General features: G+C 38.8%; 1 protein-coding gene across 1 annotated transcript in view; it reads right to left on the reverse strand.

Annotated features, from left to right (window-relative positions):
- The window catches only part of RABGGTB (Rab geranylgeranyltransferase subunit beta), a 446,107-nt gene that overhangs the window by 339,218 nt on the left and 80,717 nt on the right, over positions 1–26,172 (reverse strand). The window contains exon 4 of the mRNA XM_044086834.1: positions 25,151–25,256. Coding sequence (XP_043942769.1) covers positions 25,151–25,256 — 106 coding nt within the window. The remainder of the gene's footprint in view (positions 1–25,150; positions 25,257–26,172) is intronic.

Raw genomic sequence — 26,172 nt, forward strand, 5'->3', positions numbered from 1 at the left:
CAGAGGTTGTTATAGCTTTAGTTGAATGTGCTTTGATATTGTGGGGTCTAGGCTCGTTTGTACATGAATATGAAAAAGAAATACAATTTCTGAGCCACTTTGATAAAGTGATGTTTGAAACAGCATACCCCATTCTTGACCCAGAGAAGGAAATGAAAAGTTGGTCTGTCTTGAGGATAGATTTAGTCCTCTCTAGGTAAAAACATTGTTGCCTATGCACATCTAACGAGTGTAGGCAGTATTCTCCTTTATTGGAATAGTTCAGGAAAAACACGGGGAGCTTGATGGATTGGTTCACAGAAAAATCAGAAACCACTTTGGAAAGAAAAGATGGGTTAGTACGTAGAGATACTCGTCTTTATGAAATATTAGTATTGTCTCTTGATGCATAAGGCCTGTAATTCTGAGATCCGTCTAGCAGAAGTGACAGTTACCAAAAAGAGAGATTTCCATGACAGAAATTTGAGATCACATTTTGCAGCAGGCTCAAAAGGGGGGGGGGGTTTGAGACAGACTGCAGTACTAGGGACAGATTCCATGTCTCTAAGGGATGCCTAATTGGAGGTCTGCCGTGAAACACTCCTTTGAGAAAGGTTTTGCATAGGCAAATGGACATAATAGGAGTGCCCACTAATCCGTTATGAAAATTGGAAATTGTTGCTAAATGGATTCATATGGTAGAGGCTGACGCTCCGTTTTCAAAGAACTCAGATAGGTATTGAAGGATGACAGAGACCAGGGCTGAAAAGGGATCTAGCATCCGTTCTTTAAACCAAAAATTAAACCTTTTTCATTTATCAAGTTTTCTGGTGGTTGGTTTATGGGAGGCCAGAACAATATCACGAAAAGGTGAGGAAAGGGCTTCCTGCCTGGTGACTAATGGAAGTGGAGAAACCAAGCAGTCAGCTTGAGACTGGACAGATTTGGGTGAGTCAACCCTTGAGGGTGAGAAATTAAGTCTGGACGAGTGTCCAGGATCCATAGAGGCTGTAACAGATGAGGCCGGAGGAAGGAGAACCACACTTGACGACGTCAGAATGGAGCAATGAGGATAACCTTGCATCTCAACAGAGTAGCTTTCTTTAAGAATAGAGGTATCAAGGGAATTGGAGGATAGGCGTAGAGGAGACCCACGGGCCAATCGTGAGTCAGAGCATCTCTCGGGGACTCTCCCTCTGGGGGAAAGAGGGCAAAGTAGCTGCTGCATTTGTTGTAGGTAGGGGAGGCAAAAAGGTCGCAGCAGGGCTGGCCCCATTGGCTGAAAATTTCTGCCGTCACTTTGGGATTTACAGCTCACTCATGTGGAAGGAGAATCCATTTGCTCAACCTGTCTGCAATCACGTTGGAACTCCCTGGGATGTGCGTTGCTATTAGAAAGTGGTTGGAGGCTATCGACCAGTGCCAAATTCTCATGGCCTCTCAACACAGGGAGTAGGCTTTGGTTCCTCCTCCTTGTTTGTTGATGTACCAGACTACTGACATATTGCCTGACTGAACTGCAATCGTTCCAGGGGGAAGAAGTGGATGTAATGCCTGCAATGCTAACAGCACCGCTCTTAACTCCAGAACACTGACATGCAGGTTGGCCTCTAAGCTTGACCACGTGCTTTGGACTTGTCTTTCCCTGAAAATGCCCCCCCACACCCTATCAGGGAAGTGTCCGTGGTCATAGTGGCATTGGGTTGAGGGGTCTGAAAGGGGAGACAGCATAGTTCTACTTCTGGCCTCATCCACCAAAAGAGATCTTGCTCGCAAGAGTCAGTTATGAGCACCTGCGAGTTTAGAGGTTTAAGATTTGCAAACCACTGGGACAATAGGAACCATTACAGTCTCATATCTAACCTTGCCAGAGGAACTATTGGAATAGCTGCAGCCATGGACACTAGAGCCTGGAGAACTTCCCTCGCTGACACCTTCTTTTGACAGAGAATCACACGCACTTGCAATCTTAATCTCTGAAGCCTGTGAGCTGGGAGAGATACCAGACAGGATAGAGTATTGAAAACTGCCCCTATAAACTCCAGCTGTTGGGTAGATTCTACGTTGGATTTCTCCCAGTGTACAGTGATTCCCAGGAACTCTGCTAGTGAAAGGGTGTATCAGAGGGCCATAGTCAGAAGACGCTTGGTGGGGGTGGAGAGGAGCCAATCGTCCAAATATGGAAATGACTGGAATCCTTGAAGTCTCAGATGAGCAGTCACCACTGCTAGATATTTCGTGAACACTCTCGGAGCCGTTGAGAGACCGAATGGCAGGACTCGGAACTGGTAATCATTGGCTCCTAGCCGGAAGCGATGGAAGCTCCTGGAGCGTTTGTCCATTTTGATGTGGTAATACACATCCCAGAGGTTTATCGAGCACATCCAAACATCCTCCCTTAAAAATGGGAGAATGGATTGAATAGTGACCATGCGGAACTTGGTTTGCACAACTTATTTGTTTAAGTGGCTGAGATCCAAGATGGGTCTCAAGTCCCCGGTCTTTTCTAGCATTAAAAAAAAGCTGGAGTAAAACCCGGATCCGCATTGGTCTGGTGGGACTGATTGGATGACTCTTTTTTAACACAGCTTTGTTATCTCTGAAGCCGCTTCTTCCCTTTGATTGGGTGGAACATCGGGAAGGTTTTTTGTAGGTTTTAGACAGGAGGTTAGAGGGATGTAGTAGCCTCTGGAGATTATTCTCTGCACCCATTGATCATTTGTAATAGAGCGCCAGGCAGTTCGGTGCAGAGAAAAATGAGCCCTGACTGCTTCCAGAGAAAAGCAATCGGGCAACGCTTCAGGAGCATTGATAAGACCGCCCAGAAAAAGGAATCTCTGGAGTCTTGGTTTCAGGGACCCCTTCTACCCCTAAAGGGGCGTCTTCCATCACTGAAACCCCCTCTGCCTCTGGGGGGAATCCTCGCCACGTGCATTACGGAAAGGACCCTGACATTCCTTGTCCCAGACTTTCCCACTCCTCTGGTTCCTGGAAAAAGAACGTTGAGGCTTGGAAAAACATAGGTCAATGGCAGACAGAGTCTTTCCGTCTTGCTCGCACCTGGCTAGCGTGTCCTTCACTTTAGAACCAAACACGGAATGGTTCAATAGGGGCATTCAAAAAGGAGGTCGCTCATGACTATGCCTGCACCTGCAGCTGGTTGCTCCTTCGGTTGCGTGGGAGAGCAGCCATATGGATGAATTGGAAAGAGATTCAAGGATGGCAAGTTGAGAGGCAACCTTGTCCCATGCCTCGTCAGAAACTTGACCCACGAGAGATGCAGAAAGTTCAGTAAACAGATCTCTTTGGAGCCTCGTGAAGTGTGCCAAGTAGTTCACGGACCTGACACCAAAGGTCGCTGAAGCAAAGACTCACTTCCCCAACTTGTCCACAGCCCGAGACTCCCTGTTGGGTGGGTGGACTATGGCTTTCTTCCACTAGATCCTTTTTAGTGGCCGCTGCCACTCCCATAGTGTCAATTGGCAAATCTCTGGACCAATGTTGATGCTCTTCCGGGGGAGAAAGAATCTTATCAGGTCTCCAGGGAATGGCCTCAATACAGTCAGGGTTCTGCCAAGCATGCTGCATGACGAGCTGGATTAACTTGTCGACAGGTGGGGTCACCCAAGAGGTAGAAGTCCAGAAGTGAAAAGCCTGCAGGAACAAGGATTCCTCCGAGGAAGGGTTAGAGGGCTTCCAGCCACCCCTCTGTTTTAATAATTCCAGGATGTCTCTGAAGGAGACATCATCCGGGGGTGACCGTGGGGACCCCTCCCCATCATCATAGTCCATGTCTTCTGTCAAAGATTCTTCAGGAGAGTCTATGTGCTTCCTCTTGCATGTCTTCTTCAGAGGAGGTTCCTCAGTGGGAATATCTGAGGAGGACTGGGAAGGGTAGGTACCCCGAACTGGGGTTTCCTGAGGCTTCTCCTCCCGGTGTCTCGGGGAGGTGGCTCTCGGTAACTGTAGCTCAGAGGGAGCAGGATGAAGTTCTGACGTCGGAAGAGCACTTCCTGAAGCAAGTACCCTCTCCATCACCCAAAAAGCAGGCCCGCCCGAAGAGGAGTGGGAGCCCGGAACCGAGAAGGACAACCTCAGAACCAGGGTCACACCCCGCTCAGTCGGACCCGCTCCTGGGATGGAGCCTCAAGCAGGATCGGGCAGAAGCTATCCCCAGATCCGTGGGCGGAACCAAGCCCTGAACCGAAGACTCCGCCCCCCCCCAACCATGAGTCTGAGGAAGGGACGGTTCCATCGGAACAGAGAACCAAAGGGATGGCCTCAAAGCCTCAGTGATAGTTACTGTCGGCGCCGAGAAACAGGTTCCACAAAAGACGTCTGAGCAATGGGCTTCAGAACAGATGGGTCCGAAGGAGGAGTATACATCAGAATCCTGCGAGAGACAGACCCAAGTCCCAGAGAGGGATGAGTCTTTGGAACATTTGGAATCCCTCTGGCCGTTAACAGCTGATCCAACAGGCGCACCACATCAAGTTCGGATAGACTCCTGGTCGACCTTGTGGACACTCCTGAAGGGGAGTCTGGTCAATCCAAAAAAGGGCTGTACATTTGACCCAGGAACGGAACCAAAAAGGGGGAGTATCGGGTCCGTGGTGTCTGAGCTAGTGGCACTGTAGTCTCTAATTTGGAGAGAGGAAGCAAAGGAATCAATGGTGCAGTACAAGGGCTCAGTGCACTGAAACTGGAACTGGGACACAGTTTTATGATGTATTTATTCCTCTCATCCTGACTGAGTCTGCATCATAGGAATACAATACAGTAGATAGTTGATTATCCGAATGTTGATTATCAGAAAAATCAATTATCTGAACGCAGCCTTTCAAAGTTTTTGAGTAAGAAAAAAACAAAGCTTCAATATGTAAAGTTTATACGTATTCACTTGTGCGTGCTTTTTAAGCTTTTGTGTGAAAAATATTCTTTATTGTCCACTGGAATTGCTGAATGATTGAAAAGTGTACTCCCTGTGTGCAGAAAAAAACAAGAATTTAGAAGTTTTTTTATCCAGTTCAATGTATGTTTGATTATCCAAACTACCCTTAGTCCCAATTAGTTTGGATAATCGACTCTCTATAGCATACAAGTCTTCAGAAATTACCTTGTTGCACAAATTATCAAATTCCTCTGACACCCTCCTCCTGTTCTACCAGTAAAACTTGCTGTCACCTAACAAAATGACAAGTACTCTTCTTACAACATAAAGGCACTTATACTACCCCATTCCTTTTCGTTTCCACGATCAGCTGATCAGCAAAAATGTACTGATGAAGTCACTGATGCCCCAGACAGGAATAACACCACTCTAGGCAAGTAGTAATGATGGGATCTATTATTCTCTCCTATTAATGTGCTTCTTATTGCAAGAAGAGGGAGTGTAGAGATGACCACAAAGAAGGTACTACAAACCATAAAGATTTTATATGAAAAAAGTATGCTAAGTACCTGCTGGTTCACTACATCAACATTTTCTCAATGCTGACATTCAGTTCTTTTTTTCTGCAGCACAAGTCAAGACCATCAAGGATCTTGCAACTGCACATACATCTGACTAAAATAAATGAAACACTGATGGCGTACATCAACTCAAACAAGTAATGGCTGGAAAAAATGGAAGAAGCTTTAAACAGATATACAGATAAGGTGATAAAACTGCAAATCTCAGATCAAAATGAAGAAAAGGCTGGCTGAATAACATACTGCACAAGAAGAGAAGTTTCAAAAAATAATAAAATTAGAGAACAAAGCACAGGGAAAACCTGAGATTTTCTGCTATACCCAAGAAGCCAGAAGGAACAGACTGCATTAATTTTATGAAAGCACAAATAAGCAATTAGACTGATATTCCACAAAAGGAATTGCTAATTAAAAGGGCCCATTGTGTGTATGCTCCAAACCTGGAGATGAGAAAACAACCTAGCCCTTTAATAGTAAAGATGCAATCTTACCAGCAGAAGGACAAAATCAGTAAAGTGGGAGACAGCAGAGTGTTTGTGGAGAAGGACTACTCACTGTATCCCATTATTCAAGGAATGTCAAGAAGCAGGCATGAGACTCAAACTGCTGTACCCAGCTATCTTCAAAATATTTTTCACTGGAGAAGCAAAATCATTTTTTGATGAAGTACATGCTAAGAAAGAAATACAAGTTTGTCCAACAAAAAGCGAGCAGAGAAACAGAAGGAGATTCTGCTTCTTGTTCTTCTGGTAATAAAGTCTACAGAGAGAGTGTGTGAGTGAAACCTTTCCAGTGTTTCAATGGAAAATGCTTGACAGAGGGAAAAAATGTTTGACAGAGGAAAAAAAAACACTAGAGCTGACTAGAAGAACAGAGAGTACTTTGGAAATGAAGCAGAGACAGGATTTAGGAGAAGGAGATGAACAATAACAGAACAAGAATATCTGGAAATATTGGACTTTCTTAGACTTTGCTAAACTTGAAGGGGACCTCTAAAGCATATGCCCTACATCATGTCATTAACATTTGGAGAATAAAATCAGTAACTTGGAAAATGACAAATGTGGGATTACAAAGCAATAATTATATCTGGGAAACATGACAGAACAAAAAAATCTGGAAATATTGGACTTTGTTAAACCCATAGGGGACTCTAAAGCATATGCCTACTTAATGCCATTAATGTTTGGAAAAATACTCAGGAAAGAGTAAGAGAAGGGAGAAAGGTGACTAAGTAAAAAATCTTAATATTACTATTTAAATAGTGCACGGTTTTCTTTGCATGCTATAAAGTATTTTTAAGTAATTTTTAAGTGTAATTGGGTTACTAATGTAAATAGGTGTTCCGTTTTTTGCTTGTGTGTTGCTTTCTTTCTCCTTGTTCAGTTTTAAGAAATGTAGGCACTGCAATGTAAAATAAAAAAGATCTGGTTAAAAAAAAGAGCATGAAAAAAATGTTTTTGCTCATTCTTGCATAGGGGAATGACTGAGTTAAGGCCATTATCCTAACTCAGTAATAAGGTATAACAGAAAGCAAGTAAATGTAAAAGAATATTGTACATTATAAGGCTTTTTCTTCTAGTAAATAGTTTTGTGTCTGGTTCTCGTGTCTTTAGCAGCAAATCTGATAAAGAGAAATGGCTTGGAGAAAATGTTTTATGAAAGCATTCAAGTGTTTTCCCAGCTGAGAGAGGTATAAATATAAGACAAAACCAGACATCACTTAATAGAACCACAGGCTATGTCATACATCTTAACATGGATAACCTTTCTTTTAGGTTAGCTCAAGTCTATGTGTGTGGCTATCAGTTTGGAACATTTGTTCCTACTAGGAGGGTAAACCCTCAATATTTGAAGATGTACATAACTTTGTGTGTTATTATTAAGTTAATATGTTTTAGGGGGTATTGAGGATGTGTAGGCATTTTTGTTTAAAAAGTGTTTAAGAAAAGTGCCAATGGCAATAAAGGGGAAAGTCTACATCCCCTAAAGCTTTGCCAACTATAGGAGGGAGGTGAAACAGAAAAGAAGAAAGAATTAGACACTAACAACTGTTAATAACAGAAAATTCTCACTTATCTCTTGTAAAAAACACCATCACCACTAGCTTGAGAGTGGAACCATGCCTGTGTACAACATACGGCAAACAAGATCTGGGAAGTTAGGGAAGGTATGGTGCATTATGGGTAAAGGGAGGAGGTCGAGACTCAGATCCTAAAGTCTTGGAAAGTAGCCACGTCAGATCCAAGACCCATTAGTAAGGAGGAATGAAAAGAACATCAGATCCTTTTATTTTGGGTTAGCTCGAGTCTGTGTGTGTAGCTATCAGTTTGGAACATTTGTTCCAACTAGGAGGGTAAAACTTCAATATTTGAAGATGTATATAGTTTTTATTAGTTTATAAGTTAACAGGTTTTAGGGGGTATTGAGGGTGTGTAATTTTGTTTAAGGGTTTTCAATAAAACAAAAAGTAGGCTCAAATGGAGATGACAAGAAACAACTGTATAAAAGATTAATCTGCCAAACAGCACATGTATGTAACACAAAAGGTGAACATTTAACAAAAAGGCTGTTCTACATAAAAGGTGAGAATAATAATCTCACAAGAATATGATGCTTTCTATAATGTCTCTGAACGTTAATGGTCTCACAGATAAACACAAAAAAGAAAGTAGTGAACTACATTAAAAATATAAAGTGCATATAGCTATGCTACAAAAGATTCACTTGGAAAGAACTGAAAAAGTGAATTTGATAAAGAAAGGTTTTCAGGATGGTTACTCAGCAGAATACCTGGGGCAAAGGAACAGAGAAGTATTTATATTAATTGCAAGAAGAGCTCCAATAGTAATTAGAAGAGGAAAAAAAGACAATAATGGTAGATTTATAGTCCTAAGGGGCTACTCACAAGGGAAAAGGATTACACTAGCATGCATTTATATTCCACCAAAAACTGCTATAATGGAGCTTAAGAAAACTTTGGGAGAAATAATGTGCTTTCAGCAAGGAATATTACTTGTAGGTGGGGACTAGAATTTGATTTGCAGCAATGAAGATGCATCTGGGGGACCCAGAAGGGAAAGTACAACAAAGGAGGGTAGATTTTTAAAAGAAGTTTATACAAATATTTGGCACGGAAGATGTGAAGTCAGTACTAACAGTGCAGAAGGAATTTTCACATTATTCCCCAACATACAAAAATTAAGCTAGGCTACACAGAATTTACATCTCACAAGAACATGTGCATTTAAATGAAAGTCTTGATAGGCACCCAATAACTATTTCAGGTCATGCTCCAATAATAACTAAAATAAAAATAAAAGGTAATGAAATAAAATGAGACACTGGCACTTTTCCACTTGTCTGTTGAAAAGGGAGGAATTTAAGGAATGGGTAGTGAAATTATTCAGGCGCCATTAGAGAAAATAGAAATTTCTTCTGAAAATATAGTAGAGAGTATGATAAAATAAGGTTTACTTATTTATTTATTGTCATCTGTTAACCGGGTTGGTCCAACTGAGCCAAAGGCTCATTTTCAGTGGACACCAGAGGAAAAAAGCTCCAATTACAATTACAGACATTCCAAAAAAACAGTAATTAATACAAAGACTAAAAATTACATTAGTAATATTGAAAAGAAACATTTACATACAGTGGATATAAAAAGTGTACTCACCCCCGTTAAAATGACAGGTTATTGTGATATAAAAAAATGAGACCATCATTCAAAACTTTTCACATCTTTAATGTGACCTATAACCTGTAAAATTCAATTGTAAAACACAATTGTAAAACAAACAAATCTGTTAGGGGAAAAATATAAAAAATAAAAAACGTACAATAAGCTGGTTGCATAAGTGTGCACACCCATAAACTAATACTTTGGTGAAGCACATTCTGATTTAATTACAGCATTCAATCTTCTTCGGTAGAGACCTGCCATCAATTAAAGAGAGTCTGATAAACCCCAAATAAAGTTCAGCTGTCCTAGTAGGATTTTTCTGATATTTACTCAGTTGCCTACAGCAAAAGCCATGGTTTACAGAGAGCTTACAAAGCATCAAATGAATCTCATTGTTGAAAGATATCAGTCAGGAGAAGGGTACAAAAAATATCCACAGCATTGGATATACCATGGAAAATAGTGAAGACAGTCATCAAAAGGTGGAGAAAATATGGGACAACAGTGACGTTGCAAGAAACTGGACGTCCCTCCCAAATTGATGAAAAGACAAGACAAAAACTGGTCGGGGAGGCTGCCAAGAGGCCTACAGCAACACTGAAGGAGCTGCAGGAATTTCTGGCAAGTATTGTTGTGTACTACATGTGACAACAATCTCCTGTATTATCCATATGTCTGGACTATGGGGTAGGGCTGTAAGATGGAAGCCTTTTCTTACACAGAAAAACATCCAGGCCTGGCAAAAATTTGCAAAACAATACATCAGGTTTCCCAAAAGCATGTGGGAAAATGTGTTATGGTCTGATGAGACCAAGGTTGAACTTTTTGGCCACAATTCCAAAAGGTACATTTTGCTCAAAAACAACACTTTGCATCACCCAAAAAACACCATCCCCACGGTGAAGCATGGTGGTGGTAGTATCATGCTTTGGGGTTGCTTTTCTTCAGCTGGAACTGGGGCTTTAGTCAAGGTGGAGGGAATTATGAACAGTTCTAAATACCAGTCACTTTTGGTCCCAAAACTTCAGGTGTCTGCTTGAAAGATGAAGAGGAAGTTCACCTTTCAAACACGACAATGACCCCAAGCATACATCCAAATCAACAAAAGAATGGCTTCTCCAGAAGAAAAAGTTTTGGAATGGCCCAGCCAGAGCCCAGACCTAAATCCAAGAGGAAATCCATTGGGTGACCTGAAGAGGGCTGTGCACAAGAGATGCCCTCGCAATCTAAGAGATTTGGAGCACTTTTTGCAAGGAAGAGTGGGCAAATATTGCCAGGTCAAGATGTGCCATGCTGACAGACTCCTACCAAAGATGACTGAATGGTGTAATTTAATCAAACGCTGCTTCAACAAAGTATTAGTTTAAGGGTGTGTACACTTATGCAACCAGCTTATTGTATGTTTTTTATTTTCTATTTTTTTTCCCCTAACAGATTTGTTTTTCAATTGAATCATACAGGTTATAGGTCACATTCAAGGTGGGAAAAGTTTTGAAATGATTTATTGTGGTCTCATTTTTTAATAGGACAAAAACCTGGCTTTTTAACAGGGGTGTATACACTTTTTATATCCATTGTAAAATGAAATAAGACAAAATATTTATATACAAGTTTCAAAAAATCCAATACAATAGTGGCAGTATAAACCCCAAGTAGGAATATTTACAAGAATCTGATTGTAGATAAACTATAAATTGGAGTGCTAGCAGAGCAAGAAAGAAAGGTGGATAAAAAGAGAGAGAAACTTAAGAGTAATCAAAAGCAGAATTTAGGAAGAAATCCGTTAGAGATTAGGTTGGAGCTTGGCAAGGGCAGGACCAGGTCTTAAGAAGGTAGTGTTTGAGTTGTAGTTTGAAATAAAATAAGAAGTATCCCCCATACGTTCTAAGTGGAAGGGAGTTCCAGATGTGAGCTACAGAGTATTTATATAGGGACTAACCAATATTTTTTGATGGTTTGTAAATGTCAAAAAAAAATGTTAGCTGTACAAAGTTGACGTTGGGGATTACATAGAGATACAATATTTGAGATAGAGGGACAGGAAGTGGGATTATAAAGAACAGTGTGTGATATGCGGTTCAGAAAGTAACAATTGTTTAGGGAATTCAGGCTATTCTAATGATTTAAGGGCAAGGCAGTGGTGGGATTTGTAGGGGGGATTAGAAGCAAATCTAGCTATTTTACTGTATGTTTGCTGTAGTTTAGAGAGAAGCGAAGACTGAAGGTTAGTAAAAACTGGAGCTGCATACAAAAGACAGGGTAACAGGAGAGACAGGGCAAGGGGCGGTTTGGTGGAGGGTGAAAGTAGTTTGTGGTTACAGTACAGGAGACCAAGTTTCTGGTGGGTTTTTTTTTTTTTTATGCAATGATGGATATGAATGTCAAATTTTAATTCATTCTCAATTATAACACCAAGTAATTTAGTATGGGGTGGTATTGTTGAGGGAGGTAATAGAAAAAGTGGATTTGTTTGTTGCCAGTGTTTTAGGAAGGAAAAGTAGAAGTTTAGTTTTTTTTTTTTGGATTTAGAATTAGTTGATTATCAGTGAACCAGGTTTCGATGGATGTAAAAGTATCTTGGGTAAGAGCAAGGAGTTCTGGTAGCTGTGGGCAGTGGTAATAAAGGTCGGGTCATCGGCATATTGTAAGAGTGTGGAGAGATTGGTAGCAGAGGATAAACTGTTGGTAAAAATACTGAACAAGAGAGGACCCAACACAGAGCCTTGGGGGACACCGGTGTTAACAGGAAGAAACAGGTATGTGACAGTTTTCCAGTGTATAGATTGTTTTCTATTAGATAAGTAGCTAAGAAACCAGCTTAAAGAGGGGGTGGAGAGATGAAGGTCATAGAGTTTAGTTATCAGTTTAGAGTGAGAGACAGTATCAAATGGTTCGGAGAGGTCGAGGAATAAACAGGAAACTAGTAAGTTGTTGTCACAGGCTTCTGCTACAGTTTGTGTGAATGAGAGTAGAGCTGTTGATGCACTGTGGTGGGAGTAAGAAGGTTATTATTTAGCAGGTGTTTAAGTAGCTGAGTGTGGAAACACTTTTCTAGAATTTTGGAAAGGGATGGAATAGTATAGCAATGGGACAATAGTTGGATTGGTCTTTGTGCAGAGGGATTGTGTAGAAGGATTTCCATATATCTGGGACAAGAGATTCAGTAATGGAATGATTAATAAGGACAGAGACAGGGTAAGCAATAGCACTGGCAGCAATTTTGAGAAAGTAGGAATGTAGACTGTCAGAGGAAGAGCAGGGCTTAAGTTTATTTAGTTGGGATTTGATAAAGGCAATGGGAACTGGTTGTAGGGAGAATGTATGGGAGGAAGGAGGAGTGGGATGTAAAGGTAGAGAGGAGACAGTAGAGCTATTTGGAGTTAGTTTTTGGACTGTTTCAATAAAGTAATCATTTAAAAGAGCATCAGTCTCTGAGGTAGTATTGAGAGGGAACGGGTTGGGGGTAAGGAGGATTATCATGGTGGTGGATTTTATTTATGCTAGACCAAACCTTTTTAAACCTTTGGAAAGGGACCAGACAGGAAATAGAGGAGTTTGTAGAGTACATTAATAGTACAACTTCATTTTTGAAATTCACACACAATATTGATACTGATGAGGCCCATTTTTTGGATATAGGACTGATTAAGGATAAGATTAACAAATGTTACAAATCCCATATATACAGGAAGGAACACTTTTCGAATGCCTACCTGCATTACAACAGTGACCACCCTAAGCAGTTAAAGAAAAATATAGTTAAGGGTCAGATGATTAGGATGGCCAGAATGATTTCAGACAATGTTGAATTCGCTAAGGAGATTGCTTTTCTGGAAGGTTTGTTTAAGGAAAGAGGGTACCCGAAGGAGATGGTCTCCTCAGTGAAGGAATATGTGGTTTTAGGAAGAAATACAAGAAAATATATTCCACTTTTAAATTCTGAAACTGCGGTTATTTTAAACTCTGAAACTGCGGTTATTGAAAATTCTGGTGATAATGATAACCCCTTGATGGTTGAAGATATTAAGTATACCCCATATTTAACTACAACCTATTTTTATGGTACAGGGTGGTTTAGAAGAAGTATGAATGAAATTTGGGACATGTTTAAACACGTGGCCAGTAGAACCGAGGTTTTTAAGAGTAATTTGAAATTTAGTTTTAGAAGAAATTTTAACATTAAGAATATAGTGGAAAGAAAAGGCACCTATATAGAGGGGGCAAGTAGGAAACATGGAACTTTTAAGTGTGGGAGGTGTGCTCAATGTTTATACATCCATGAAAGTAAGGAAGTTAGTATATCCAGTATTCCCCTCAAGTTAACGTCTAAGCATTACAGTAGTTGCTATACAAAAGGAGTTGTGTACTTAGTGTTCTGTAAAGAATGTGAAAGCTATTACGTTGGAAAAACGGAAAGAAAATTAAAAAATAGAATTTATGAACACATTAGAGATATCAACAGACGCAACGAGAATAATGCTTTATATAGGCATGTGATGAAATGTGAAAAAGCTGATTTTAAATTCTGGGTTCTGGAGGTGGTAGGACCATTGGAGAGAGGGGGTGATTGGGAAACCAAGGTAGAATACAGAGAAATGATTTGGCAGCTTAAATTGAATGCATGCTGTGATAAGGGTCTAAACGACCACATTTCTATTACCCCAGCTGTTAAGTTATTGGCCGCAGACCCCAAGATTACAAAATAATACAAAATAATATAAAATAATACAAGACAATACAATTTATTTGTGTATAACAACATAGCTAAATTAAGCAAGTTACAAATAACACCATTTTATTATTACTTTTTTGGATATTTTATACCCATGTAGAGTTTTTAACCTTGATATGTGCAATGTTAATATTTATATTTATATATTAAAATCATATATATTTATATATTTATTTATTTATTTATTTATATATTTATAGATATGATTAATATATTTGTATATGTACATGTTTAACATATTTACTTACAAATGAATGTAAATTTGCTTGTATGTTCATCAATATTTTTATTTTTATTAGTATATACTCATAACTATGATTATTATATATAATCATATTATGTGCACATATATATTTTCACATGCACAATTTATTAATTGATGTCTTGGTATATTTGCAGAACATGATGAATCTATATTGAGCACAACAGGTCCCATTTTATTTTACTTTTACTGACTTTAACTGATTTTTTACATAAACAATATAGGTTACCTTGTCCCTCATTAAGCTTTTAGTTTTAGTTGTAGGCATTTTATGAGTTTGTTTAGGAATATTTAGGTATTTAAATTCATCCCATCAAATCTTGGTGAGACTATGTATTTTGTACTGGTATCTTAATGTGCATTTTAGTTTAATATTCAGCCTGTGACTGATGTATATGTTTTTAGATATTGTTGGTTTTGTTTCTGTTATTTTATTTTTTTATTTTTTTTATTTTTTTGATTTTGTTATTGGATTTGGGTTTGATTGTTAACAAGATGGTTAATATGCTTTGCTAGGGATCAACACTCTACATTCTGTACGTCTTTTCAATGAGCGCTACTTATTAACATTTGTTAGTAGCGCTATGACTTTAAGACTGACAAGCTCTTGAATTCTTTGATTGTTTAATTAATGAAAATGGCGAGTGTATATAAAGCGCATTTGAACTACTTAAATTATTCTGATGAAGTCTCCGTTGTAGGAGACGAAAGCGCTTAATCGACCCAGATTTTTGTTTATGGACTTTGGTTTTTGTGACATTTTGGATTAAAGTATTTTGCACTTATCGAGTGGTCTGCCTGCTTCAACTGTAGAAGGATATCCTTTATTGTGCCGGAGAAATATGTAAATCAAGAAAAGGTACAAATGAAAAATTAAATATGCCAAGGTTAGAGGTAGAGGAGGCTCAATTACTAACAGTTAGGATAGGAGGAGAGGAGATGGAGGAGATGAGATAAAAATGCTGATGTATAACCAGTCTCCAGGAATAGATGGTATCATACTTCTTAACCACACCGAATTCCTCAGAATTTCCTGGTATTGAAGTTGAAATAATAGGGTGCCACAAATTCCTGAGTGGCCCCTTGAAATCACAATTGTTTTTTCTTTATTTACAATTCAGTGTCATGAGGCAGTGCCTGACTGAGTATAAAGATGATACTTGTTAAACCACACTTTTCACTCGTGTGACTGAATCATGGGCACATGGTTACATTGACTACTGTTGGTTGGTTTAAACCATTTCACTTTTATCTATGCATACAATTTTGCAGAATCCGTATTATAAAAACAAATCCCAAATACTTTTAATTCTGTGAACTATCAATTAGCTTCTGCCAACAGTGTATACCATACAGTAACAAAGTCATACTTCTAACTTCACTCACCACAGAACCAGACCAAGAATCAGGAAAGTGAAGTATCACAGAAAAGCGTATTGCTAAGCAACACAGAGACCTCACTCTGCAGTAAGGAGTCAGTTTGTTCCAAACATTTATCTCATCTGTTATATCTGAAATATCACAGGTGTCCTTAAATGGCAATCTAAAGGACAGCCACGGGGGAACAACTAACCACAGTGGTGCTCATACCTCTTGCAAAATGATGTTATTCTTAGTTTAAAATATCTCAGGTGTTTCTAATGCCACATTTGCTTGTGTTGACTGTGAGCTTGGGCCAAGCACAGAGGGAAAGAGAGTGTACTGCATAAGGGCTGAAGTGGAGAACCTTGCATAGCTCAAAGAGGGTTTTGAATAAACAGAACAGCCAACTGCAATCTTGTTAGTGGATAGCATCATGGAAGAGTTTGATATTAAAGTAGATGAGCCATGGTGCGACCAGCAGAACCTGAAGCATGGTGACAGTATTTGTTGAATACCACATCCTGTTATAATCTTGAGTTCAATTTTTGCAGCAAACATTCATTTGCTGTGCACTGCCAAGTGAGTACAAACTGAAAGCAGACTTTTCCACCAGAATGACTCGGTCTACTTTCTGTTCACGAAGATATTCTGAACTTGATAAAGTACTTGATTGGAGTAGTTGTATTATTTTTGAATGCGTCTTTTACTGCATTTGCTCTGAAAACAGAATTAATGGCACGTTAATCTAGCGTATGCTTTCAGTTATACTTGTGGCAATTCCTTGTTCTTCCAAAAGAAATGTAGGTGTGTGCCTTTGGCAACAATGTAAATATTTCACAATCCAAATCCACTAGCTGGAGGTCTGCTTACATGGCATCCCTTAGAGCAATTATTTGCAGTGTTCAATGCAGTGAACAAAATAAAATCACATATTAAAAGTGTTACTGTTCCTCTACATAGAGGGAAGTCAGTAGTAGCCATAGGATTGTCATGTGGTAAAATGTATGTTAACAGTTTTAGTACGTCATTTACTCTTCCCATTGTTTACTATATACATAGTATTAATGTTCCCTGAAAATTAATTGCTCTGTGTTGCATGATACAGCTAGAGTTTGAGTAGGTTTTGTTAAGCACAGTAAAGGAGCACACTTGTCTAAGCTGTAGTGGATGTTAATGTTAGTCGGATTCAAACTTTGACATGCTAATTCTCAAGCTTTCACTTTTAACAATTAGTTTGCAGTGCACCCCCTCACAGTTTCCTCCTCCTCCTCTCAGGCACATAAATGAAATCACTTGCTTTTGTTAACTCTCAGCTTTTCATCTGTAATGGACACCGTTAGCTACAGCTGTGGAGATAATTATGTTGCCCATACAGCTGTGGAGATAATTATGTTGCCCATAACAAGCCTTAAGATGCCCTTACTTCTGCAGATGTATTTAAAACAAAAGGAGCAACCATTCATAAATCTGTAAATGGAAAACCACCCTCATTGACTGCAGATGGGCCTTTTGTCCCTTTAACCAAAGTTTTCTAGAATAACGTACTGCACAAGTTGTTTCACACTGTCAATGTACTGTGGAGCGTGCATGTTTTGAGTTTTAAAATCAAGCCTTAATGGGCACCTTGCATTGCATTCTCTAGGAAGAACATGTGTCAAAGCAGCCTAGGACACTGGTGTAGCAAGCATGTTATTAATGCTATTAACTGCATGTGAAAAGCCTTGTGGTTTTGGGGATGCACCTGCAGTGTGTGTGCATTTGCGTGAATGTGTTTGTATGTTCATGCATGGACGTGCACATGGTTGTTATGTGCTTGCTACAAATTAAGTGGTATATTTGGCATTTTTGCAGTATTGTTTTTATTTCATAAATTATTAGTAACAGTAGCTTCTCTCTGACTGGTGTCATGTCCCATTATTTCTCATGGGAGTCTAAACAGTCTGGGTTCTGTGTACTTTCTGAAGTATACAGCTTTGTGTACTGTACTGGTCCTTTTGATATTGACCTACTACAGCTGTCCTGACAGTTGGTTTACATTTTAAATATGGAGCAGCAGGAACCTGGACAGCACTGTTGATTTTTGGAGGTGCGCAAATCTGTTGCTATGTATTGTAATTAGAACAGCCAAACTGAGGCTGTAATTAATGCTGATACTACCACAACATTAATTCTAACCATCATAAAACCATGAGCAAATTTCTCTCTTTAATGGAAGCAAGTCCTCAGAGCTTTCCTTAACCATCCTATCACATTGTAATAAATAGGACGACTGCAGACATATCCAGCTTGCTCCATGCAGCCTATTATATTTCTCTGCTTTGAATATTACATTTTATCTACAACTGTTTCCTAAAGTAATCAGTTCATTCTTTTAATTAAAAGGGCACTTAAAATAGCAGTCCATTGTAGCAAAAATGTTGATGTTGACCTATTTTATATTATTTTATCTCTGTTTTCTGCCTTAGTGCTATCTATTCCCAGACCTCTCCTGCATAGCTCAGTGTCATCTACCCCTGATTTTGTCTCCTAGTAATGCCAGAAATTAGACGTTCATAACTTACTGTGCAGAAAATGCATGTTTATGGTATCTCACAATTCCACTGGAATGGGTAGGGTTACACAATTATGTATGTAAATTTTATGTTAATCGGTACCATGATTTTTGGCTGGTTGTACCTAATTTTCATAGGCCTTTGTTCAGACGCTTCCAGGTTGAGAGGTATAGATGGTATTCCTGTGGAAGTTTGGAAGCTAGGAGGGAAAAACTGATAAAAAATCTGGAACGTTTTGCTTAACGAAACACAAAGACCATGTACAAACAAAGTCCAAACAAAAGCTGGCTCAAGTGGATCCACAGTAAAACTACAATTTATTGAACTTTAATAAACACAAAATAAAAAAAAGATTAGCGCTTCTGTTCACTTCTTATGAACTTCATCAGATCTGAGGAAGTTCATAAGAAGTGAACAGAAGTGCTAATCTTTTTTTTTTTTATTTTGTGTTTATTAAAATTCAATAAATTGTAGTTTTGTCATGGATCCACCTGAGCCAGCTTTTGTTTGGACATTTTGTTTAACAGTATTTTAAGAGGAGAAGAAGTACCAATATCCTGGAAGAAAGCAGTGATAACTGTAATACCTAGAGGATAAAGATCCATCAGATCCAGCTTCATACAGGTCCATTTCATTACTAAATTATGATTATAAAGTGTTTATGTCTACAATGGCTAAATGAATAGCAAAAGTGACACCAACATTTATAAAAATGGATCAATGTGGTTTTGTGGAAGGAAGGCAAACATTTGCCAACTTTAACAGAACACCGATGATCTAGACGGAAGCAGAATGCAAGGAAATACCACTGTTATAGGTGGGTCTTGATGCAGAGAAAACATCTGACATAGTAAGCTGGGACTTTATGAACACAGCAATGGAGGCATCTGCATTCCCTAATAAAATTATAAGGTTGATTAGGAGGATATATGAGGGGGATCGGAGGTGAAAATTAAAGTGGGTGGGGTCCTCTCTGATAATCTCTGCTTGAGCAGAGGAACCAGGCAGGGATTCCTCTCTCCCCTTTATTTGCATTATATTAAGAACCACTGACAAAGAAAATAAGGAACTCAGTAATTTAAGGATATAACTGGTATGGTAGTCAAGAAAAGCTGGCTCTATTTGCAGATGATATTATTTTATACCTGACAAAAACAGAAAGGGACATTACAGTGCTGTGGAACATACTGAGACAGTTTAAATCTTTTCGGGATACAAAATTAATGAAGCCAAAACAAAGGCAACAGGGATAAATTATGTACCCAAATACAAACTGGCTCAGCAAAATCCATACTTACGGGTACATGATAAAAAATGAAGTATTTAGGAGTATGGATTAAAAATTATTCCGGTGTGGCAGCTAAGGATATGTGGGAAGAGACTAAACAAAAGATAATACAAAAACTGAAAAGATGGAAGCTCTGTTATATGGATATCCATAGTTAGATACAAGCGTTAAAATGTTTTTAGTCCCTTTAGTCTTGTACACAGGTCAGGCATATTTTTATCAACCAGAAGAGAAGTTGTGGATAGCAATTAATAAAGAGCTGAAGTATTTTATCTGGGAGGCAAAGACAGCAACAGTCAAGTGAGATAAACTTATTTTTTCGATAGAACAGGGCAGACTGGGATTACCTGATTTGAAGGGGTATTTCAGAGCTACACAATTAAGGCTCCTATACATAGCACAAGCAAGGAATCTCACCATATTTATACAATCTACTAAATAACTGATATAACAATGCTGTAAATTCTTGCTGAAGTGTTCCCAGGTCATAATTACTAATCATGTTTCCTCCCAATGCTTTGTTTGGATCCAGTTTGCATAGTTCTTTCTCAATATAATCTAATCTGGTTTCAGTATCTGAGGTTATCTGGATGTCAGCAGGACAATTTATCACCCCCTTTTTGGTGCCAAACTGTTTTGCATAAGATTTTGTAAATATATCTGCTGTGTCTGAGAATAAAGTTTAGAATCTACACACAGCTCATCAATTTGTATGCCTTTACTCCTCCCACATCTTATGTATCCATAAAATGGTTTCTTATTATACTCAATAACTTTATATAAATTTTCTTCAAATTTTTCTTGATCTTGTCTCATACTATGCTTAATTTGTTTGTCCAGTTTATTTCCGTTTTTAAAAGTTGTAGTTCACCCTCTTTTCCATTTCTTCTATTTTTTTGTCTTTCACCTTAATCAATCAAGTATCTGTTCTTATGGAAATATATCCTCCTGACACTGTGTACATAGATCCTATGTTAAGCATTTTGCTTTCATATAATCTGTTACTTAAAAGAAGAAAAAAAAAAAGAAAAAAATCTTTTGTGCATTGGTTTAGATTTCATTTTGGCAGAATTATCTAGCAACAAATTATACTTAGAAAACCAATCACCACTGCATATCAACAGTGGTAAAACTTGACTTGAAGCAACAGTAATTTCTTTAAGAACACAATGTCTAGATGTCTACTATGTTCCATTCCCCGGTAGTTTTTTTTTTTTTTTTTTTTTTTTTACAACTGAACATATGTTGTAAATAACTTCCTTACTAATGTTGTTGAAGTATTATTATTCCAGTCTATTTCTGGTAAATTTAAGTGTCCAGACACTAATGATTCTTCCCTCTTGTGATTCATGTAAGAAATATACGAATTCCTCTAGGCCATCAGCACTTGACTTTGATGGTCTTACAATCCAACAACTGAATAGGTTCCAGGTTTGTCTTTATTGTCACGTTTACACAGTCTATAGTATTGATGAGGTCACTGAACATGTACTAATCACATGTCTCATAACTAACTATATTAAGTCCCTATCACAACACCTCCACCTGATTTTTTTGTTAAAATATATGTTAAAGTAAAAACATTTATACCCTTACATATATGGTTTCCAGTCATTATTGTTTAATCATGTTTCACAAACAATAACATCAATCTGGTGGGATAGTAGCAAATTTTCCAATAAAAAAAAAAACTATTACTAAAGCTCCTATTATTAACAGCCTTCAGAGATTCATCAAATGGTGCTAGCTTTGAACTTTTAAATGTTCAACCCGGCAAAAATCCTGCCTTGTTTTTTGTCAAACATTGCAAAATACCTGCTTCAGAAATTCTCTTCACTGATCTTGACAAGTGCAAGGCATCCTGTCTGAACATGTGTGTGCCCAAAATTAGGCTTGAATGCTCTACACATTTACATTTTTTAAAATAGGACATATTTTCAAGTTGGTATTTACTCAATTTTTTAATTTACAGTAACTTGACTCTCCCTTATATATGCGATTTGTGAAAAATATGTCCCAACACCTGTACAATCTATGCTATCTAAGAGGGCTGTGAGTTCCCTACTAACAGTCACAGTCATTGCAGAGGAGATAATTTGTACCAACATGAATAAAAACAGATCTGTGCTTTCTTACATTAAGGTGTTCTAAGGCCTGCCTCATATCCTCTATTTTTGCTTCTGGCAAGCACAACACTATTCAAAATTCATCATCTTCTCTGCAAATGTAGGTATCATTTCCTCTAATAACTAAATCTCAAATTACAAGAATATATTTTCTGACCACATCTGAAGAATCTTCAACTTCTAATTCAGTAGATCCGCTCTATGAATTGTTACAAAGGAATAATCCTCACCACCATTAGTCTTATTAATATCACTGTTTTCACTGCTTATTACATTTGCAACCATACAGTTCTCATGCAGCTGGCTTTGTACATCCAAAGCTTGAACCACGATGTCAGCGTCTTTCTACTGTTTTCTTAAGGTAATGTTTTTTAATCCTTCCATGTTCAGTTTCCATTTCTTCCTTTTCACCTGTCCCTTACCTTTTTCCTGCCTTCTCTTTTGGAAAAATTGCACCATTTTTCTATAGACTGAAGGTATTCTGACAGAAAAATGCTATCATTTCTTATAGGTTCATAGGTTCATACTAGGCTATCTGCCCTGGGGCAATTATAGGCCTAGTCTGATTCTGTATGGCTTACGCCACCCCTTAATTTGAGTATACTGTGCCCTTTTTAAGGTTTAGTTTACTGTGCCTCTGTCTAATAGTGACATGGGAGTAATCCCTGGGACAAACCTACGATCCCCCATCCACCTATCGAGATTCTTCTTGAAGAGATTCAGTGAGGTGCTCTGCCTCACATGAACTGGAATTCTATTCCAGAGCGAAGGGAGCTTCTGGGTTATGAACCTGTCCCTCCAGCAAGTTCTATTTATTTCTGTGCTGAGGTTCAAGTCCCTCAATTGTGTGGCTCTAAGGGATTTAGATTTACTGAGGTGGAGCATGTCCATTAATTTTGGATTTGACATAGCTTTGTATGTCAGGCATAGATCGCCTCGAAGTAGGCGGTATGCAACTGAGTAGAGCTGGAGTTTTTTTAACCGAGCAGCATGTGGCATCTGTTTGAGACCCTTGATCCTCTTGGTGAAATACTTTTGGGGTCTTTCTAATTGCTGCAGGTGTCGGGTAAGGTACATCCCAAAAGGGGCATTGTATTCTATGATGGGCCTGATGAGGGATGAATAAAGGGGCACGATTACCTCTCTTGATCTAGATGTGAAACCCTTCGTGATGAGGCGGGCTATGTAGAAGGTCTTTCTAACCCCTTTGGCAATGTGGTTTTCAAAGGAGAGATTGCTATCAACTTGGGTCCCCAGGTCCCTAATGACTTTCTCTGTACTTAATGGGTTTCCACCTATGTGGTAATTTGTGGGCACATTGTTTTTGCCAAAAGGTATGACTATACATTTTTTGGCATTTAGCTTTAAACCATGGCGCTGGCACCAGTTATCTGTCTCTGTGAGACCTTTTTGAAGGATGTTTGTGTCAGCTGGAGAGTTGATTATGGCGCCCAGTTTGCAGTCGTCTGCGAACTTGGTGAGCCATAGTCCTCCCACGTTTGCCTGTACCTCGGAAAAGTATATACCGAACAAGAGTGGTCCCAGGACAGAACCCTGTGGGATGCCACTTGTAACCGGTTTCGAGTCTGACATGGCTCCAGCAACTCTCACTCTGTGGGTTCGGTCTTTGAGCCAGTTTGCGACCCATCTTGTGACATAGGGGTTTATATTTAAGCTGGATAGCTTATCTATGATGCCCGAGTGGGGTATTGTGTCAAATGCCTTTGCAAGGTCCAGATAGGCTGTGTGGACTACCTTCCCTTCATCTATGGCTTTGGTGACTGTTTCGAAGAAGTCAACCAGGTTCAAAAGGCAGGATCTGCCCTTGACAAAACTGAACTGGGTAGGATCTAGTGTCTGTAGGTCCCCAGTGTCTTTGTTTATGAGCTCCATGATGATCCTCTCCATAGCCTTGCAGACTAAGCTAGTCAGGCTTATGGGGCGATAGTTTCCAGGGTCCGTAGAGGCTCCACCTTTGTGGAGTGGGACCACTGTTGCTGTACGCCATTCTGTGGGCACATATCCTGTAGTGAGGCTGAGATTGTATAGCTGTTTTATTTGAGGGATTAGTTCCTCTTGGAGTTCATGTAGGACGCAACCTGGGATGCCATCTGGTCCCATGGAAGCAGTGTTTTTTTGCTTTGGAGAGGGCAGCCTTCACATGAGCATCAGAGATGTTTGGGAGGCAGCCCTCTGCCGGGATAGATACTTGCTCTTTTGGGGGGGGGGGGGTTGCACCGAACCTGTCTGCCAGGATATTGGCGATGTTTGTGGGTTTAGTGTGTTTTTTGTCGTTTAGAATCAACTCAGAACAAGTCTGGGAGTTGCATCCCAGTTTGTAATCTGTGTGTTACATAACAGTGTTCTTTTTAGTATGTATTCTCTTTGCTTTACAACATTTATCATTTTCTTTTTCTTCTTTGTTGTTAGTTGTGAACTTCTTCCTTTTATTTCCTTCTGTATGCCCTGAATCCTCAGATTGCGGAATACTTGTATCCAGAATTCCAAAGTTGTCACTGGCGTTATCTTGCTACATAGGGGTTGAGTAATAGAGACAACAGACACATCCTTTCCTAAATGTGTTCTATTTGCTCTTTGCCTACAATCATTTATTTCATCAGTCCAGTTGTTAATATATGTAACAGTTCTCCAAGCCATGCTAATGGTGCAAGTGTAACTATCATCAGTAAGTGTAGATTTACTCCTTGTAATGGTAATCAAATCATCCAACTTTTGACATGAGGAACACAGATCACCAGTATTATCAGGCGTTACCTTTGAATATACATAGCATTTATTACAAAGTACAAGATATCTGTGCTTTAGCAAATCATTAGTAGCATACTCATTTAATGAATCCATATTCAGCTGCAAATGAATAAAACATTCTAAAGAAAATAATTAAAATCAGTTAAAACATAACTCAAAGAGAAATTAAATCAACTTCTAAGAGAAAAGACACACAGACAATATACAACTAAATATTAAATTAAGTACAGTAAAGTTGTTGCTCTGACCGTACAAGTTGTGGAAGTCACAAATGCTTGAATTCCTTTATATTGCGCAAATGCACACAGCAGCTTCTGCTCACTATTGCTCGCAGTCGCACCTCTTAATAGCAATGATCAATAAATCACTAACCAAGACAGGATCATTTAGATAAGCTCTGGATTGTCTTCTCTGCAGTCTGTGGGAATTTATAGTTGACTAGGCCCCTTGGGATGGCAAATATTTGCCTGTCTAAACCCTATCCCTAACAACCAACAGTAAAAATTAAAGTTAATATAATATTGTCTACAAAATACCCCTTCCTTCCTACAGACAGTGAAAAACAGTTAGTAAAAAATAAAATATAAATTCAAATAAAAACTTCCAAGTTTTACTTATAAAAGAAAAAAATGAACCAGAGGAGGAAAAAAACTAAAAATTATGGTAAGCAAGATCTACAGCAAGAAAAAAACCTGAGAAGATAATGGGCAACTCACATAACAAAGGAGTTATTCTGACATCATCATGGTAAAACTCTTACCAGAGTTCACCTGCCTGAGAAGAAGGGCTCTAGAGTTAACAAACGATAAGATGAGATTTTATAGAAAATCTATCATACATCACCACAGATAGAATGACTAAAGACTTTAGAAATCTCATTACTACAGTAAAAGTAAAAAAAAAAACCCTGAAATTTGCATACATACCCCACTGGTCTCCAGCAAATGAACCATCTGGCTGTTGCAAGCTTTTTACATATTCAACAACTTTATCTACATCAATAACATGTAGACTGTTATACAGAGTTAGGATCTGAAACAAAAACAGAAGAAAATAAACATTAAGTTGAGGGGTTCCAGTAAATAATGAAAAAAAAATGCATTTCCAGTTTAAAGAGGCATTATTCCGTCACACACCGTACAGGATGTCCACTGGTTTGGTCTACAATTCCCAACAACAATATCAGCTGGGTTATGCAACCACCCTATTTTATGTCCTTTACTGCAGCCATCTTTCAAATATCTTTCATTAGCTGCATAACATCAAACTGCATTTAAATGAACTTGTTTTTCTTCCAACATGAAGTGCTTCTGTACATATGGCTTCAGTCAAGCCATCAGCTGTAAACATTGACAGTAGCTGCCACACGTGGGAATATACAACTAGTGGGAAGCCTAGCTTTGTTTAGTAGAAACAGTATTCTTCCATGCTTTTACTTTTTCAAGCATGCAAAGTTCCATACTAATGCATATACCATGCAGCATATTTCCCCCTTTCATGAAACAGCAAAGGAAATGTAGCCATGCATTAATACACTGGCAGCCCACAAGCAGCACACTGCATTACTGCCTCACATCAGACATTGTGGACAATCCAGACCATTACAGGACAGCAGATGAAATTGTAAAAAGCAGATAAACATGCAAGTAAAAAGGCAACACTGCTTTCATGTAGTACTAAAAACAATGACAGCTTTCTCAAAGACAATTATATATCACTTCTGTGAAAATAATGAACATTTTTTGCAGCAACCAGGGAACATGTTTATTCCTCTCTACACCATCACCAGAAGTCCCCAAAATAGCATTCTGGATAAATGGCTTCATGGGAGGGATGACCCACATCTCTTATGCTTGTTTCCCAGGGGTATGAGTTAGGAGGCTTTAAGTCCATACTGGACATCACTGACCTTAAAGTACCATCAAAAGAAGATCAACTGGAGGAGGGA

Source organism: Protopterus annectens, chromosome 10.part0, assembly GCF_019279795.1.
Source record: "Protopterus annectens isolate FY-2018-M chromosome 10.part0, PAN1.0, whole genome shotgun sequence".
Taxonomy (NCBI): Eukaryota; Metazoa; Chordata; order Ceratodontiformes; family Protopteridae; genus Protopterus; species Protopterus annectens.